General features: G+C 37.1%; 1 protein-coding gene across 13 annotated transcripts in view; it reads right to left on the bottom strand.

Annotated features, from left to right (window-relative positions):
* Positions 1 to 17,547, bottom strand: part of DNAH14 (dynein axonemal heavy chain 14) — a 276,008-nt gene that overhangs the window by 227,213 nt on the left and 31,248 nt on the right. For 12 of the 13 annotated variants that reach the window (XM_054694831.1, XM_054694834.1, XM_054694835.1 and 9 more), the window contains exons 5-8: positions 16,792 to 16,928; positions 4,975 to 5,079; positions 3,141 to 3,293; positions 822 to 937 (exon numbers count right to left, since the gene is read on the bottom strand). In XM_054694831.1, the coding sequence (XP_054550806.1) occupies positions 822 to 937; positions 3,141 to 3,293; positions 4,975 to 5,079; positions 16,792 to 16,928 (511 nt within the window). The remainder of the gene's footprint in view (positions 1 to 821; positions 938 to 3,140; positions 3,294 to 4,974; positions 5,080 to 16,791; positions 16,929 to 17,547) is intronic. The other variant, XM_054694836.1, reaches the window with a different exon arrangement.

Here is a 17,547-nt window from a genome sequence, read left to right as displayed (position 1 = left end):
AACAACAGTCTGGAACTACTTTGCCAAGGATCAGTCTCAGGAATCCTGATGTAACATAATGCAGTGTAGTGTAAGGTAATGTAATCTAGAACTAGAAAAAAATTAAATGATGACCTTGAATCAACTCCCTAATTCTGTTTTATTTTGATAACATTACTCTCTATATGAAATTTTACATATTTACATATTTCTTTTATTATCTCTCCCCCACAATATTCTAAGTTCTTCAACAGTATGACAATTTTTGGTTTGCTCAATACTGGACCCCCAGAATCCAGAACAATGCCCAGTTCTTAGTGAACTCTCAGTAAATATTTAGTGAATAAAAGCATTAAAAACAAAAGGGAAATGAAGGTCATTATAGTCAATTTAAGTTTGCCTGATTATAAAGTATATTTTTATCTATAAAAGTTCTTACTTATCCAAAAACATTAACACTAAAGAGTTTCAATACTTAAATGGATAAGCTTCCTTTTTTTCCAAAACAAAATTGCCTCCAATACCCTTTTTTTTAATTTTTTTAATTTTATATATATTTTTTACATCGTTTTTCATTTTTGTTCAATGTATGCGTTTTCATCTTGGTTATTGTCCCTGTAAAATTCCCACCACCCTTATTTTGATCTTACTCCCTTCTCCCCCTCTGTAGTGTGTCTCTGGTTTATAGTTGCCTATTGATTTTGATTCCTTTATGTAAAAAATGTTTATGGAAAACTCCCACTTGTACTTCCCTATATACATGGCATTACTGTGTCAGAATCAGATGTTATCCAGGCAATTGCTATTTCAATACTACAAAAAGTTAGTTTCATTTATCTCACCTAAAATTGCAAAATATCTTGAATTTCGTCTGTAAAATATAGTAACATCTTCTTTCTAATAGCCATTCTGAAGTTGGTATGAGTTCTATTTCTTCTGCTTTACCTATTTTAACAACCTGAAAATATAAAGCACACAAAAAAAGAACTTTCATTAAAAAATACACACTATTCCCAAGAAATTAAGAAAGCCTATATTTGGCTCATAATTACTTGCCTTTATAAACAAGCTTTTTCTATATCTGACCTCATTTCATCTACATCCAAACTTTTTCATTAAACATTGCCTTTATACTTGTCATTTTCGTTTCTTTACAAATACATTTCAGTTTTAATAAGATTCTCTATATACATACATATGCTACTGAAAATTGCAATTGCACATCAAACATTTTATCACAATTCAAATGTTTGAAAGCCAGGAGATCTATTAAAACACCTTGCCCCAATTAGGCGCTAATCAAACCACCCAATAGTGGCTTACTTTCCTCCCACACAAGTTATTTTGCTCAAAGTTCCTGTGTTGCATTTCATCTCTCCAACCTCAGGCTTCTCTAAGTTACACAGACAAGACCTACCAGTACCTCCTGGAGTAACTGAAGACACTGAGGTCATTTACGTATAAGCAACATTAGGTTTCTTCTAAGTTATTGGAATGAAGTTAGAAAAGAGAAGCAAGAAAAAGACGTCACAGAACTTGTGTCGCAGGTTACAGAACACGGGCTCAGGGTCCCTCACAGCAATGAGCAGCTCTCCGAAGCTGCTGTGTAATGACCCCAGAATTACTGTCAAAAAAGGACAGTACAAGAATAAGGTTTTTTGCTTAATCGATTCTGTGTCATAATTTTCCTCCATGGCAATCTTCTCTTCAGGAAAATTCTGTGACACCGGCAACCAACAGCACAGTGATTGTTTTTTATTCTTTTGTCAGAGAAAATTGGTTGAGGATTGAGTATCTGATCTTTGGCCTCTTTCCCCTCAATTCTTTCTGAGCTATCATCAGTGTCCATGCTCCCCTCCCTTAGGGTGTGCCAGCCCCGGTCCCCTGTAAGATCTTTTCTTGGTGCTGCTGTTGGGGTGGATATTCAGGACAGGGAGCTTCATACTAGGTTGAGTCCAGTCACTACGATTCTTTATTAGCCCTTCTGAGGTAGGTTGCGAGGCAGCTGCATCTTCCTGGGAACTGTCTTCATGGACTTCTGAGATGACTCTGGGGTCAAGGCTGGGTTACACTTCTTTGATGACTCCATTGGAAGTCTAGTCATAGCTTGAAGCTCCTTCAAGGTTTCTGGGTATGGGCAGAAGGTGATGTTCCATTTATCAAAAAAAAAAAAAAAAATAGCCTGAAAAGAACTAGATAGCCCAGAAAAGAAAAAAAAATATTCAAACTCCAACATAGCTTGGTGAAAGAATGAACTCACTAGCCATTTTCTAATGCCATTTTTGTGCTCAAGAGAGAAAGACAAGAGAAACATTTTTTTCTCTCTGAAGTACTTTAAACAAAGACATTCATTTTTTGTCTCATAATTTTTATGTTTTCTATAAAAGTAATATTGATAATTTAATCTTAACTACAGGAATGTAATAATTCCAAATCAGTTAATAATAATCCTATTACCCCTTGACATTCAAAAATGACATGTCTTTCATCAAGGAATTCTCTCTTCCAAGAGTTGTTTTCCCCTATCCAAATGTTAAAGTTTTCTTAAATTTCTTCCAGAAACAAAAGTATGTACCTATGCATTTATGAACATATGTTATTTACATAGATGTTGTTCCATTTTCAGGTGATAACGCCTATTAGAGGTATTTCCAAATCTGCACACACAGGTCTACTTCATGTGCAGATGTGGCCTTGCCCACACATACTTAATTGGGAGTTTAGTTGGGAGGTTGGGATCATTAAGTGATCAAAACAAGAAACTGTATAATTATAACTTGTAATAAGTATTAAAGTACTGTGAACAAGCATTATAAGGGTATTTATACATCTGGGAATGAAGTTCTAATAAATCTGATTACACTGTTATCTTTACAGTTCCAACTATGCCAACAAATGTCTGTTTTCTAATTCTTTTTTAAAAACTGCATAAAATATTAATATTTGAGAAGGAAAAAATGTCTTAAAATTGAGTTCTCAAAGCTAAATATTTTTTAAAAATGAAGAAAATGTCATTAGTAAATATATTTTCCCAAGGAGATTCTTAAAACATAAATTCAAATGACCAAGTTTGTCTGAAATACACAAAAATAAATTTATCCAAATAAATTGTATACATTTCCATTTATTTCTGAAAGTTAGATACATCCATTGTATATTACCTTTGAGACAAATGAAGCAGTAATAATCCAAAATTCTTTGCAATGTCTAGCTTTATGGGCAGACACTACCTGAAGATCATAAGGATTATAAAGGACTTTATGACTTTTCCGAGGAAGGCAATATATAAATTCTCCATCATCTTTCAAAGGTTCCTGAGGTTAAAAAAATTTTTTTAATTAACTTGACCAAATTAAGTAAGAAGATAACTGAACAGATTACTCTGTAAGTAAAAATAACATTAATATATATATATAAAATATAGAATAAGAGAGAGACGTCATCAACATGGCGGTGCGGAAACGCTGCGAGTAAGACCTCCCATTAAAAAAAAAAGTTAATAGGGAGGAAAAGTGGCAGGTCCCCACAAGAACTGGGACACGGAAAATAAACAATAAACGGGCAACTCTGGCAAACTGCCCAAAGAAAAAAGTTGCCATAAAAGAGGACTAGAAGGGAGGAAAGCTCAGAACCCTGCTACCCTCCCCCACCCACAAAGTCGGCACTCTCTGACCAACAGGAAGGAGGAAAAAACAAAAACTAAAACAACCAACAAGAACAAAAAACGCATCAAGCAGGAGTGAGGGGAAAGGAACTATTTCAGCCACCGCACCCTGTGAACTGGAACTGTGGAGAACCATGCAGGATTCACCACGGAGGTGAGCGAATGGCTCCGGGTGCCATTGGAGAAAAATAAAAACTCCCAGGAGACCTACAAACAGCCCAAGGTCAGCCTGTAAGCTTGTGCGGAAAAGGAGGGCATTTGAAAAGCATACCCGGATCAGGGCTGCCCAGGTCCCTGCGCCTGTGACCTAGGCTTGAGGGGAGACGCACGGGGGCCCTCACTGAGGTGAATGTCCCTCACTGAGTAATCAGAAACCAGGCGCCCGGACACGGGAGCGGGGTGCAAAAGGCGCCATTTCTGCGGACACTGAACTGGGCTACAGCCCACTTCCTGGACCTGAGGGCTTTGGGAACTGAGACCCGGGGCATGAAATTCAGGCCATGGGATCCCCATGACGGTGGAGCACAAGGCAGACACAGCACCTCCACTCTATTGAGGTCCTCCAAGCCACTCCCACTCTGTGCCCCCAACACACGTGGTTAAAAACAGTTCCCCAAGGACACTAGGAAAGACCTCTGGCGCCACTTAGTGACCAGAAAAAAATCACCAACACCCTATAGTTGGAAACCTTGGATCACAAAAACACCCTCAGGCACTGAGAGAGGGTGAGCCACACAAAGGGGGCGGGGGCTAAGGAGGGAAATAAGGCCTGGAGCAAGACCAGGTGCACAGGGGAGTGCATACCAGCATCGCCATTTTAGAACAGGGACCTTTCTTCAATAAAGATTGCTTGAAACCAGCAGAAGGCTCCTGGCAGAGCCAGAGGTGAGCTGGGAAGTTTACCCACCCACGCCAGGCCCCTTCTGGCCAGCAGTCCAAGCCCAGAGTGGGAGCGGGCACCCATGGCCAGGGCAGACCTGGCGTGCAGGGGAGTGAGTACCCGCATTGCCTTTTTAGAATAGGGACCTTTCTTCAATAAGGCCTGCTTGAAACCTACAGAAGGCTCCCAGTGGAGCCAGAGGTGCCCTGGGAAATTCGTGCAAGCCAGGGCCATTTTGCCCAGCAGTCCAAACCCAGAGGGGGAGCAGCACCCAAGGCAGGGGTAGACTGGACATGCAGGGGAGTGCATCTCCACATTGCCATCTTAGAACAGGGAATTTTCTTCAATAAAGACTGCTTGAAACTGGGAGAAGGCTCCCCATGAATCCAGAGAGGGAAGGTTCCCTGCACAGTCAGAGAAGAGCTAAAGGCCCCGACAAGCCTAGTCCCACCTGGAGGAAATTGGAGCCCAGAGGGGAATCCAGTTTTTTTTTCGGAACCCAGGTGCAATCCAGCTGCGCCACCTCTAGGGAAGTTTGTGGGACTTCAAGACACACCTTTGTAATTAAACACAGAAGGAGGAAATATTCTGTGACAGTGACCATTAACATACTCAAAGTACCACTGCCTCACTAGACTTCTGGCATAACAGTATTTGACTTGTTTGGACTGCCAGTTTCCAAAACCCCACAAAGAGCACACCAAAAAGATGCTGGCCAGTACCAGCTGCACAGTGTCCTAACGCGTATGGCAAATTAGAAGACAGGCAGCAGGGAGAAGAAAAACTACATGCAACCTAGCAACTCCTCAGGAGAAAGACACACCACAAAAAGAAAACCACCCACCAGATGGCAAAGACAGTAACTAGGAAGAACTTCTGAGCCTTCCAGAAAGAGAATTTAAAAAGGCCATTATTAAAAAACTGACAGAAGTCATAAAGGAAAACAATGATAAGGGGAAAATAATCAATGATCAGAAGAATGAAATTGAGTCCTTAAAGAGGGAAGTAAAAGAAATGCACGAGATCAAAGAATTAATGGAGGCGCTAAAGAACACTGGGAAAAGCAATGAAAACAGAATAGATGAAATGGAAGAACGAATAAGTACTCTTGAAGACACAGAAATAAAAAGAACCAAAACAGAAAAGGAAGGAGAAGTACGAAGGAAAAAGACCAAAAAAGACTTCGGGAACTATCTGACTCCATGAGGAAAGGAAATATAAGAGTTATAGGAATCCCAGAAGGAAAGAAGAGAGATGTAGGAACAGAGAAAATATTCAAGGAAATAATTGAAGAGAACTTCCCAAACATGATGGAGCTGAAAATAGACATACAAGAAGCAAGAAGAACACCAAACTTCCATGAGGAAAGGAAAAATACAGCAAGACACATAATAGTAAAGCTCCCAAGAATCCAAGACAAGGAAAAAATAATGAAGCTGACAAGTGGGAAGAAACAGATAACATTCAAAGGAAAACCAATCAGACTGACATCAGACTTCTCTGAAAAAACACTACAGGCAAGGAGAGAGTGGAGGGACATAGTCAACAAACTCCAAGAAAACAAATGCCAACCAAGAATACTCTATCCCACAAATCTTTCCTTCCTCTATGAAGAAAGACTAAGGACCTTCCCAGATAAACAGAAACTCTGGAATTTCATTACAACTAAACCCCCACTCCAAAAAATAAAGCAAGGAGTCCTAAAGCCAGAACCAACAGAGGGACGAATAACAACGAAAGAAGGCCAAAAAAAAAGTTATTAAAAGAATAAATAAATAAAACCAGAGGAAAGACAAACACAAGGGCAAATACAGATGCTAACATATCATAATTAGATCTAAATGTAAATGGACTAAACTCTTCAATAAAAAGACACAGAGTTGCAGCCTGGATTAAGAAACAAAACCCAATCTTTTGCTGTCTCCAGGAAACACATTTACCTACAAAAGATAAAAATAGACTCAAAGTTAAAGGATGGAAAACAATCCTACAAGCAAATGGACCAAAAAAGAAAGCAGGAACAGCAATACTTATCTCAGATAAAACAGACTTCAAACTCATAAATGTAAAAAGAGACCCCAACGGTCACTTCATTATGATCAAGGGGACAATACTTTGAGAAGAAATAACACTCATTAACATATACTCACCAAATGAAGGAGCACCAAAATATATCAGACAACTATTATCATCTTTGGAAACAGACATCAGAGAAAACACATATGTAGTAGGAGACTTCAACACACACTATCAACAATGGATAGATCAATGAGACAAAAAATAAGTAAAGACACTAAAGCTCTAAATAAGGATCTAGAGCACTTGGGCTTAACAGACATCTACAGAACACTAAACCCAAAAAAATCTGAGTACACATTTTTCTCAAGCGCACATGGATCATTCTCCAGGATCGATCACATACTGGGACACAAGACAAACATCAACAGATACACCAAGATTAAAATCATACCAACCATCTTCTCTGACCATGAAGGCATCAAACTAGAAATAAACCATAAAAAGAAGGCAAGGAACTCTCCTACCTCATGGAGATTGAAAACCACACTACGGGAAGACAACAGGACTAATGAGGAGATCAAAGAAGAAATTAAAAATTCTTTGAGTTTAATGACAAGGAGGACATCAATTTCCTAAATGTATGGAATGCAGCAAAAGCAGTAATAAGAGGAAAATATATAGCAATAGGGGCTCACATCAAGAAACAAGAAAGAACTCAAAGAAACAACCTAATCTCAAAGCTCAAAGTACTAGAAAAAGAACAACAAAAAAACCCTAAAACCAGTAGAAGAAAAGAAATAATAAAGCCAGGGCCTCCCCGGTGGCGCAGCGGTTGAGCGCTGGGTTGTGAAGCTGCCCGCGGCCTCTGCGGTGCTGGTTCGATCCCCGGCTGTTCCCCGGCCACCGGAGGAGGGTCCCACATGGCGCACAGACCTCTCCTGCCGCCCGCTGCTCCCCTCAGCAGTGTACTTCGGTCCTTCTGTCTGCTCTGCTCCCCGCTCTGGCTCTGGTGAATTCTCTCACCCTCCCACGCTTCTGACTGTACCCAGTGCATGTATAAACAAAACAAACAAATAAATAAATAAAAATGCATAAATAAATAAAAACATGCCTCTATTAAAAAAAAAAAAGAAAGAAATAATAAAGCCAAAGCAGAAATAAATGAAATCGATATTAAAAAAAAAATCCACAAGATCAAAGAAACCAAAAGCTGGTTCTTCGAAAAAATAAATAAAATAGACAAACCCCTAGCCAGGCTCACAAAGGAAAAAAGGGAGAAAGCACAAATAAACAGGATCACAAATGAAAGAGGAGAAATCACAACGGACACAGCAGAAATCAAAAGAATAATCAGTAACTACTATGAACAGTTATATGGAAACAAGTTCAACAATCTAGAGGAGATGGACAAATTCCTACAACTCTACAATCACCCACAGCTAGATAAAAAAGAAATAGAACACCTAAACAGACCAATTACATGCAGCGAAATTGAAATGGTAATCAAAAACCTCCCCAAAATCAAAAGTCCAGGATCTGATGGACTTACAAATGAATTCTACCAAATATTCAGAGATGAATTAGTGCCTATCCTTCACAAACTCTTCCAAAAAATTGAGAAGGAAGGGATAATACCAAACACATTCTATGAAGCCAACATTACACTAATACCAAAACCAAACAAGGACAACACAAAAATAGAAAACTACAGGCCAATCTCTCTAATGAACACTGATGCAAAAATCCTCAATAAAATTTTAGCTACCAGAATCCAACAGTGTATCCATAAGATAATTCACCATGGCCAAGGAGGATTGATTCCAGGGACACAAGGATGGTTCAACATCTGAAAATCAATCAACGTCATCCAACACATCAACAAAAAGAAATATAAAAACCATATGATAATATCAATAGATGCTGAGAAAGCTTGACAAAGTGCAATACCCATTCATGATAAAAGCCCTTGAAATTCTTGGGATACAAGGAATATACCTCAACATCATAAAGGCCATCTATGACAAGCCAACAGCCAGTATCATTCTCAATGGTGAAAAGCTGAAAGCATTTCCATTAAGATCTGGAACAAGACAAGGATGTCCACTCTCACCACTGCTTTTCAATATAATACTGGAAGTCCTAGCCAGAGCAATAAGACAAGAGAAAGACATCCAAGGAATCCAAATAGGAAAAGAAGAAGTCAAACTATCACTATTTGCAGATGATATGAAAATATACATAGAGAACCCCAAAATCTCCACAGAAAAACTAATTCAACTCATCAATCCATTTAGTAAAGTGGCAGGATACAAAATCAACACGCAAAAAATCAGTAGCCTTCCTCTACACAACAATAAATCTGAAGAAGAAGAAATAAAAAAAAAAAATCCCTTTTATTATTGAAACAAAAAAAATCAAATACTTGGGAATGAATCTAACAAAGAGATAAAGGACCTATACAAAGAAAACTATAAAACACTGTTAAAAGAAATAGAAGAAGACACAAATAAATGGAAAGATATCCCCTGCTCATGGATTGGAAGAATTAACATCATCAAAATGGCCATCCTACCAAAAGCAATATACAGATTCAATGCTATTCCAATCAAAATTTCAATGACATTCTTCAAAGAAATAGAACAATTATTGATGAAATTCATAAGGAATCACCAAATAGCCCCCGAATAGCCAAAGCTCTTCCAGAAAAAAAAGAAGGGAATGGAGGCATCACACTCCCAGACTTCAAACTATACTACAAAGCCATAATCATCAACTGCATAGTATTGGAACAAGAACAGACACACAGACCAATTGAATCGAATAGAAAATCCATAAATAAACCCACAGATTTATGGTCAACTAATATTTGACAAAGGAGCAAAGAATATGCACTGGAGCAAAGAAAGTTTGTTCAATTAATGATGCTGGGAAAACTGGGTCGCTACATGCAAAAGAATGAAGGTGTTAGGTGTTAGGGTACTACCTCACACCATACACAAAAACCAACTCAAAATGGATTAAAGAATTAGACATAAGACCTGAACCATAAAATACATAGAAGAAAATATAGGTGAAACACTACGTGATATTCACATCAAAGACATCTTTACAGACACATCACTCAAAGCAGTGATAGTGAAGGCAAAGATAAACACCTGGGACTACATCAAATTAAAGAGCTTCTGCACAGAAAAAGAGACAATACAAAAACAAAGAAAAACCCCACCGACTGGGAGAACATTTTTGCACACAACACTAATGATAAAGGACTGATCACAAAAATCTACAAAGAGCTGATGAGACTCAACAAAAACAAAGAAAATAATCCAGTCAAAAAATGGGCAGAAGAGCTAAAAAGAAATTTCTCTGAGGAAGAAATGCAAATGGCCAACAGGCATATGAAAAAATGTTCAACATCACTTGTAATCAGGGAAATGCAAATCAAAACTACCATGAGATACCATCTCACACCAGTGAGAATGGCACATATTAAAAAAACTAGCAACAACAAATGTTGGCGAGGTTGTGGAGAAAAAGGAACTCTCCTGCACTGCTGGTGGGAGTGCAAACTGTCCAACCACTATGGAGAGCTGTGTGGAGATTTCTAGACCTACTAATCATAGAGCTTCCATATGATCCAGCAATTCCACTCCTAGGTATTTACCCAAAGGACACAGAAACATTAATTCCAAAGGCACCTGCACCCCTATGTTTATTGCAGCACTATTTACAATAGCTAAGCTTTGGAAACAACCCAAATGCCCAAAAATAGATGACTGGATCAAGAAGATGTGGTACATATACACAATGGAATATTACTTAGCAATCAAAAAAGATAAACACATGCAGTTTGCAGCAACATGGATGGAGCTAGAAGGGATCATGCTCAGAGAAATAAGCCAGAAAGAAAAAGAGAAATACCGGATGGTCTCTCTCACTCATAGCAGGAATTTAGAAAACCTAAATAAGAGACCAGGAAAAAGACTAATCAATACAAAGTAAAAATCAAAATCAACAAGCAACTATAAACCAGAGACACACTACGGGGGGCATGGGGGAGAGGGAGGAAGGGGCAGGGTAAGGAAGGACTAGAGTCAAAATAAGGGGGGAGTGCAATTGTATGGGGAATATAACCAAAATGAAATGCATACATTGCGCAAAGATGAAAAAGGATGTAAGAATTATATAAAATAAAATATTTAAATAAAAAAATATATAGAATAAAATACAAATAATATCATTGAGAAAGATAATATCCAATTGTGTCCAATCAGAGTTTCAACAAGAACAACTTAATAAATTTAATTACACATTATGTGGTGATAAAACATTCATGAAAATTGACCTATATGCTTAGTAAGGAATACTTATTACTTGAGTAACTTGACAATAGTACCTTTTACATCTATATGCTGCACTTTCCGTAATTTTGTCAACACCAGAAGTTTTTGATAATTTTAGTTTATCATTTGTTTTGATAATATGGTGGTTTAGTACTAAAATAGCAACAGTTAAGGTCTTTTAAGTAATAAATATCTAATAATAAGCTTTTCACGTATATTATCTTTACAGCCATGAGATTTTAATCCCTCAAATTTAAAGATACTAAAGTTTGATCTTTTTAATCTCATTAAACAGATGCAAAAATTAAAAGTTTTAGACATTAATTTGAGAAAAGTCACAAAGACAGTAAATGGCAAAGTGAGGCTTGAATACAAGTCTGAATTTTAACCCAGGTTCTGAGCTACTGGAATGTGCAATAATGCAACTGACATTACTGGAGAATCAGCCATTGCCATTCTACCTTAACAAAATTGTTTAAGTAAAATTTATTTATTTTAGCTTTGAAACTTTTAACTTCTATTGATGAAAACAGTTCTAAAATTATTCTATAGGGAGGTTTAATTTAGTCTTTTCTGGAAAATTAAATTTTATTTTAAAAAAGCATTTAGTTTTCTCTTATAATTCAGTGATGTCTTCGAAGGTACTGAATTGAGTAAACAGTTTCTATAGGTACAGTAATTTTAAAGTTTGAAACAGTTTGACTCTTAAATTTTATCTTCCTTGAGGACTTATTGCTTCTTCTCAATTCTCTCAGTTTTTTCTACTTTATTTTGAATTCTATTGTGTACCTGGAAACCTTAAAAAACCACATTTTAAAATTGCAAATAAAATGAAATAAATAATTCCTGAATGGTAACTTGTATAGTACATGGGTTTTGTTATATAGTTATTTAGTCACTTGAAGCATTTTGGTTTAAATAATGTTCAAAAAAGTTGAGATTATTTAATGTAGACACAATTATTCAAAATAGATGATATATAGAATTAAATAATCCAATTATAGATGCATATTACAATTATTCTTTTTTCAATTAAAAACAAGTACCTTATATTTTTAATCCTTTTTTCACATCCAATTAAAACAGACCTTATTTGAGAGTCCAAGGATATTAAGCTCATGCATAGCTAGGGGTTTCTTAAACCATTGTGTCCACTCTCTGCCAGGCACCATTCCACATGTTTTATCTCATTGCATCTTCACAGTTCTCTAAGGTAAGAATTATCATCTCCATTTCAAAGTCAAAAAATCTAAAGCTTAGAGAAGTTAGGGAATCTCTAAAATAACAAAATAAGTATATAAACATTCAATATTAAGTGAATCTGATTCCATTAGGCATTCCTTTAAATTATACTGCCTTTGGCAATATCAATAGGCAACTTAACTTCAGGGTAACAGTCCAGAGCAGGGGTCAGCAAACTATATCCAGGTTAAGGTAACAATTTCAGTAAATAAAGTTTCCTTGGGACACAGTCACACCCCTGTTTTCATGTATTGTCTTTCTACTTTTGCACTATAATGGCAGCCCTGAATAATTGCAACAGAGATCATTTGGCCCTTTTCAGAAAGCCTATGGACCCTAGGTAGACAACAGTGATCTCAATTGCGCATTATAATCACCTAGAGCTTAATAAAATACAGATTGCTGAACTCCACCACCAGTTTCAGATTCAGAAGGTCTGGGGTGGAAATGAGAATATGTATTCTCTACACACATATGTTATGTATGTAATGTTAATGCTGCTTGTCTGGAGACTGCACTTTGAGAATAGCTGACCTAAAAGTATAAAGAAATAATCTTGGTCTTAGCTCAGGGGTAGTAAATGAGGTCTCAGGTTACAGACATTAGTTCTTATTAGAGTTTCCATCCTCTGATCATGTGACCTTGGATAAGATAAAATTTCTCCCAAGAGGCTAAATGGGTAAGGGGAAAACAAGGATAAGGAAAGAGAGATAATGAGATAGAAAATCACATACCAACAACAAAAAAAAAAAGGTGGGAATGTTACAAAGTTCATTAAGATTTCTTTGTAAACCACAAAAACATTGTTAAACAGGAACATCATAGTAGATTCAAACTTCCAGTGATGGCTCTCCTTCTGTAACAGGGTGGTCCCCAGGAAAGGGGGAGGTTCCAGGTTCCCTGCCCCACCCAAGGGAGGGTAGAGCTGAGCAGGGAGAGAAGCAGCAACAGAGGAGACTGAGGAAGGAAGGAAGCAAGATGGAGCCAGAAGGAGACCTGGAGGAGGTGCATGGAGCATAGAGACACGTGAAGAAACTGCGCTTGTCTTTTGGTCGTGGACTGGGTGACACAGATGTGGGTGAGACCTGTAGGGAGGAGACAATGGCAGCTTTTATCTTGATGTTGATTTTGATCTTTTCCTTCCGGGCTTGTCTGGTTGTTTCTGGCCCTTTTCTGTGGGTCCCCACTGGAAGATGCTTTAGACTTGTGGCAGGCTTTGGGGACTTGCTCTGGGCCAATCCCATTTGAATGGAGTTTTACCCACGAGGGGACATGTAACTTTGGGTGCTTGATTTAGAAACTAGATTCTTTGCCTTTCCTGTATTGTTTCCTAATTGTATTAAAGTTCCCTCCCATTAAAGTCTCATGTTTTGAAAGGGAGAAAGCACAAATAAACAGAATCACAAATGAAAGAGGAGAAATCACAACGGACACAGCAGAAATCAAAAGAATAATCAGTAACTACTATGAACAGTTATATGGAAACAAGTTCAACAATCTAGAGGAGATGGACAAATTCATACAACTCTACAATCACCCAAAGCTAGATAAAGAAGAAATAGAACACATAAACAGACCAATTACAAGCAGCGAAATTGAAATGGTAATCAAAAACCTCCCCAAAAACAAAAGCCCAGGACCTGATGGATTTACAAATGAATTCTACCAAACATTCAGAGACGAATTGGTGCCTAGCCTTCACAAACTCTTCCAAAAAATTGAGAAGGAAGGGACAATACCAAACACGTTCCATGAAGCCAACATTACACTAATACCAAAACCAAACAAGGACAACACAAAAAAGGAAAACTACAGGCCAATCTCCCTAATGAACACTGATGCAAAAATCCTCAATAAAATTTTAGATATCAGAATCCAACAATGTATCGATAAGATAATTCACCACGACCAAGTAGGATTCATTCCAGGGACACAAGGATGGTTCGACATCCGAAAATCAATCAACGTTATAAAACACATCAACAAAAAGAAATATAAAAACCATATGATAATATCAATAGATGCTGAGAAAGCTTCCGACAAAGTGCAACACCCATTCATGATAAAAGCCCTTGAAATTCTTGGGATACAAGGAACATACCTCAACATCATAAAGGCCATATATGACAAGCCAACAGCCAGTATCATTCTCAATGGTGAAACTGAAAGCAATTCCATTAAGATCTGGAACAAGACAAGGATGTCCACACTCACCACTGCTTTTCAATATAATACTGGAAGTCCTAGCCAGAGCAATAAGACAAGAGAAAGACATCCAAGGAATCCAAATAGGAAAAGAAGAAGTCAAACTATCACTATTTGCAGATGATATGATAATATACATAGAGAACCCCAAAAACTCCACAGAAAAACTAATTCAGCTCATCAATCAGTTCAGTAAAGTGGCAGGATACAAAATCAACACGCAAAAGTCAGTAGCCTTCCTATACACAAACAATAAATCTGAAGAAGAAGAAATCAAAAAAACCATCCCTTTTATTATCAAAACAAAAAAAATCAAATATTTGGGAATAAATCTAACAAAAGAGGTAAAGGACCTATACAAAGAAAACTATAAAACACTGTTAAAAGAAATAGAAGAAGACACAAATAAATGGAAAGACATCCCCTGCTCATGGATTGGAAGAATTAACATCATCAAAATGGCCATCCTACCAAAAGCAATATACAGATTCAATGCTATTCCAATAAAAATTTCAATGTCATTCTTCAAAGAAACAGAACAATTATTGATGAAATTCATATGGAATCACAAAAAACCCCGAATAGCCAAAGCTCTCCTGAAAAAAAGAGAAGGGAATGGAGGCATCACACTCCCAGACTTCAAACTATACTACAAAGCCATAATCATCAAAACTGCATGGTATTGGAACAAGAACAGACACACAGACCAATGGAATGGAATAGAAAATCCAGAAATAAACCCACAGATTTATGGTCAACTAATCTTTGACAAAGGAGCAAAGACTATGCATTGGAGCAAAGAAAGTTTGTTCAATTAATGGTGCTGGGAAAACTGGGTCGCTACATGCAAAAGAATGAAGCTTGACCACTACCTCACACCATACACAAAAATCAACTCAAAATGGATTAAAGAACTAGACATAAGACCTGAAACCATAAAATATATAGAAGGAAATATAGGCGAAACACTACGTGATTTGCATATCAAAGACATCTTTACAGACACATCACCCAAAGCAGTGATAGTGAAGGCAAAGATAAACACCTGGGACTACATCAAATTAAAGAGCTTCTGCACAGCAAAAGAGACAATAACAAAAACAAAGACAAACCCCACCGACTGGGAGAACATTTTTGCACACAACACTAATTATAAAGGACTGATCACAAAAATCTGCAAAGAGCTGATGAGACTCAACAACAACAAAGAAATAATCCAGTCAAAAAATGGGCAGAAGAGGTAAAAAGAAACTTCTCTGAAGAGGAAATGCAAATGGCCAACAGGCATATGAGAAAATGTTCAACATCACTTGTAATCAGGGAAATGCAAATCAAAGCTACCATGAGATACCATCTTACACCAGTGAGAATGGCACATATTAAAAAAACTAGCAACAACAAATGTTGGCGAGGGTGTGGAGAAAAAGGAACTCTTCTGCACTGTTGGTGGGAGTGCAAACTGGTCCAACCACTATGGAGAGATGTGTGGAGATTTCTGGACCTACTAAACATAGAGCTTCCATATGATCCAGCAATTCCATTCCTAGGTATTTACCCAAAGGACACAGAAACATCAATTCCAAAGAACACCTGCTCCCCTATGTTTATAGCAGCACTATTTACAATAGCTAAGCTTTGGAAACAGCCCAAATGCCCAAAAATAGATGACTGGATCAAGAAGATGTGGTACATATATACCATGGAATATTACTCAGCATTCAAAAAGATAAACACATGCAATTTGCAGCAACATGGATGGCGCTGGAAGGGATCATGCTCAGCGAAATAAGCCAAAACGAAAAAGAAAAATACCGGATGGTCTCACTCATAGCAGGAATCTAGAAAACTTAAATAAGGGACCAGGAAAATGAATAACTGTAAGAAAGTAAAAATCAAAATCAACAAAAAACTATGAACCAGAGACACTTTTTGGGGAGTGGGGGGCGGGAGGGGAGGGATTGGGGTCAGAATGGGGGGGTTGCAATTGTATGGGGAATATAAAAATAAAATTTATTATTAAAAAATAAATAAATAAATAAATATGCAAATATGTAAATAGATAAAAATAATAAACATTGTATCCATTATATCTAAAAAAAAATAAAAATAAAGTCTCATGTTTTGTGTTGATGCAGCGGATGGCAGAACCCATTTAGAATAGGCAGGTTTGTGGGGTTTGGGCTGCCCCTCTCCCTGCCCTGTAATGGATTAGAGGAAGTGATAAGAGAAGACAGACACAAATATTTTGATGTGCTATAGACTTAAATGTTGTGTCTTATCTGCTCTCTATTTTTTTAAAAAGTGAAAGGTGTCATGAACATTTAACATGAAAGTGATTTTAATTTGACATAAATGTAAAGTCTAATTTTAATGTAATATCTAAAATGAATGAAAAAGATTAAGATACAGTTTCAAATATTAACTTTTATGGTACAAAACTGAATAAATTAGAATAATACCTTTAGAACAATCTTCTGAGCTGCAATCTTGGAACTTTTATATTTGACATCATGCTGTGGTAATACCGTTTGCCAACCAAGCTTTTCTCTTAGTCTATTAATATGTTTTATCACATCATCACCTTTTGGTTCTGGTTCTGATTTAGAACATTAAAAAATATCTAATGTAAGTGCAAATGTAGATATCATTTAAGGATAATATTCTAAATATTTTTGCAGAGAGAAAAAATTTAAATGATAAATTATACTTAGAGTTTATACAGACTGTATAATTGCAGGAGAAAATATAAAATAAAAGTCAATTTTCACAGAAGCTGGAAAGAAGAAACAGTATTTTTTTCATTTAAGAAAGATACCACAAAAGAACTACTTCTACAATTACATAGGGAGGTAGTAGTCAGCAAGAGAAAACACTAAGAAGGAGCCAGTTAAAAGGCTTTTCTTAATCAAAAGAAGGGGGGGCAGGAGTGAGGGTTATGGGAGGCTTATTGACTTAATACAATATTCATTATCTCAGTTTCTGTGGGTCAGGAATTCAAAAGGACCTTAGCTAGGTGTTTCTGATTCAGAATCTCTCATAAGGTAGTATCAAAATGTTGGGTGGGACTATATTCACTGATCTGAAGGCCTGAGTGGAGCTGAAGGATCACTCCAGGACAGCTTGCTCAGAGCTGTTAACTGGAAACTTCAGTTCACTGAATTGTTAGCTGAATTCATTTCTTCTGGCTGGATGACTGAGGATCCCATTTTCTTGCT

Source organism: Talpa occidentalis, unplaced genomic scaffold (genome assembly GCF_014898055.3).
Source record: "Talpa occidentalis isolate TD23 unplaced genomic scaffold, MPIMG_talOcc4v2.1 talOcc4.14, whole genome shotgun sequence".
In the NCBI taxonomy this organism is placed as follows: domain Eukaryota; kingdom Metazoa; phylum Chordata; class Mammalia; order Eulipotyphla; family Talpidae; genus Talpa; species Talpa occidentalis.
The sequence above is the reverse complement of the archived record's forward strand: the minus strand, read 5'-3'. Positions and strand labels throughout refer to the sequence as shown.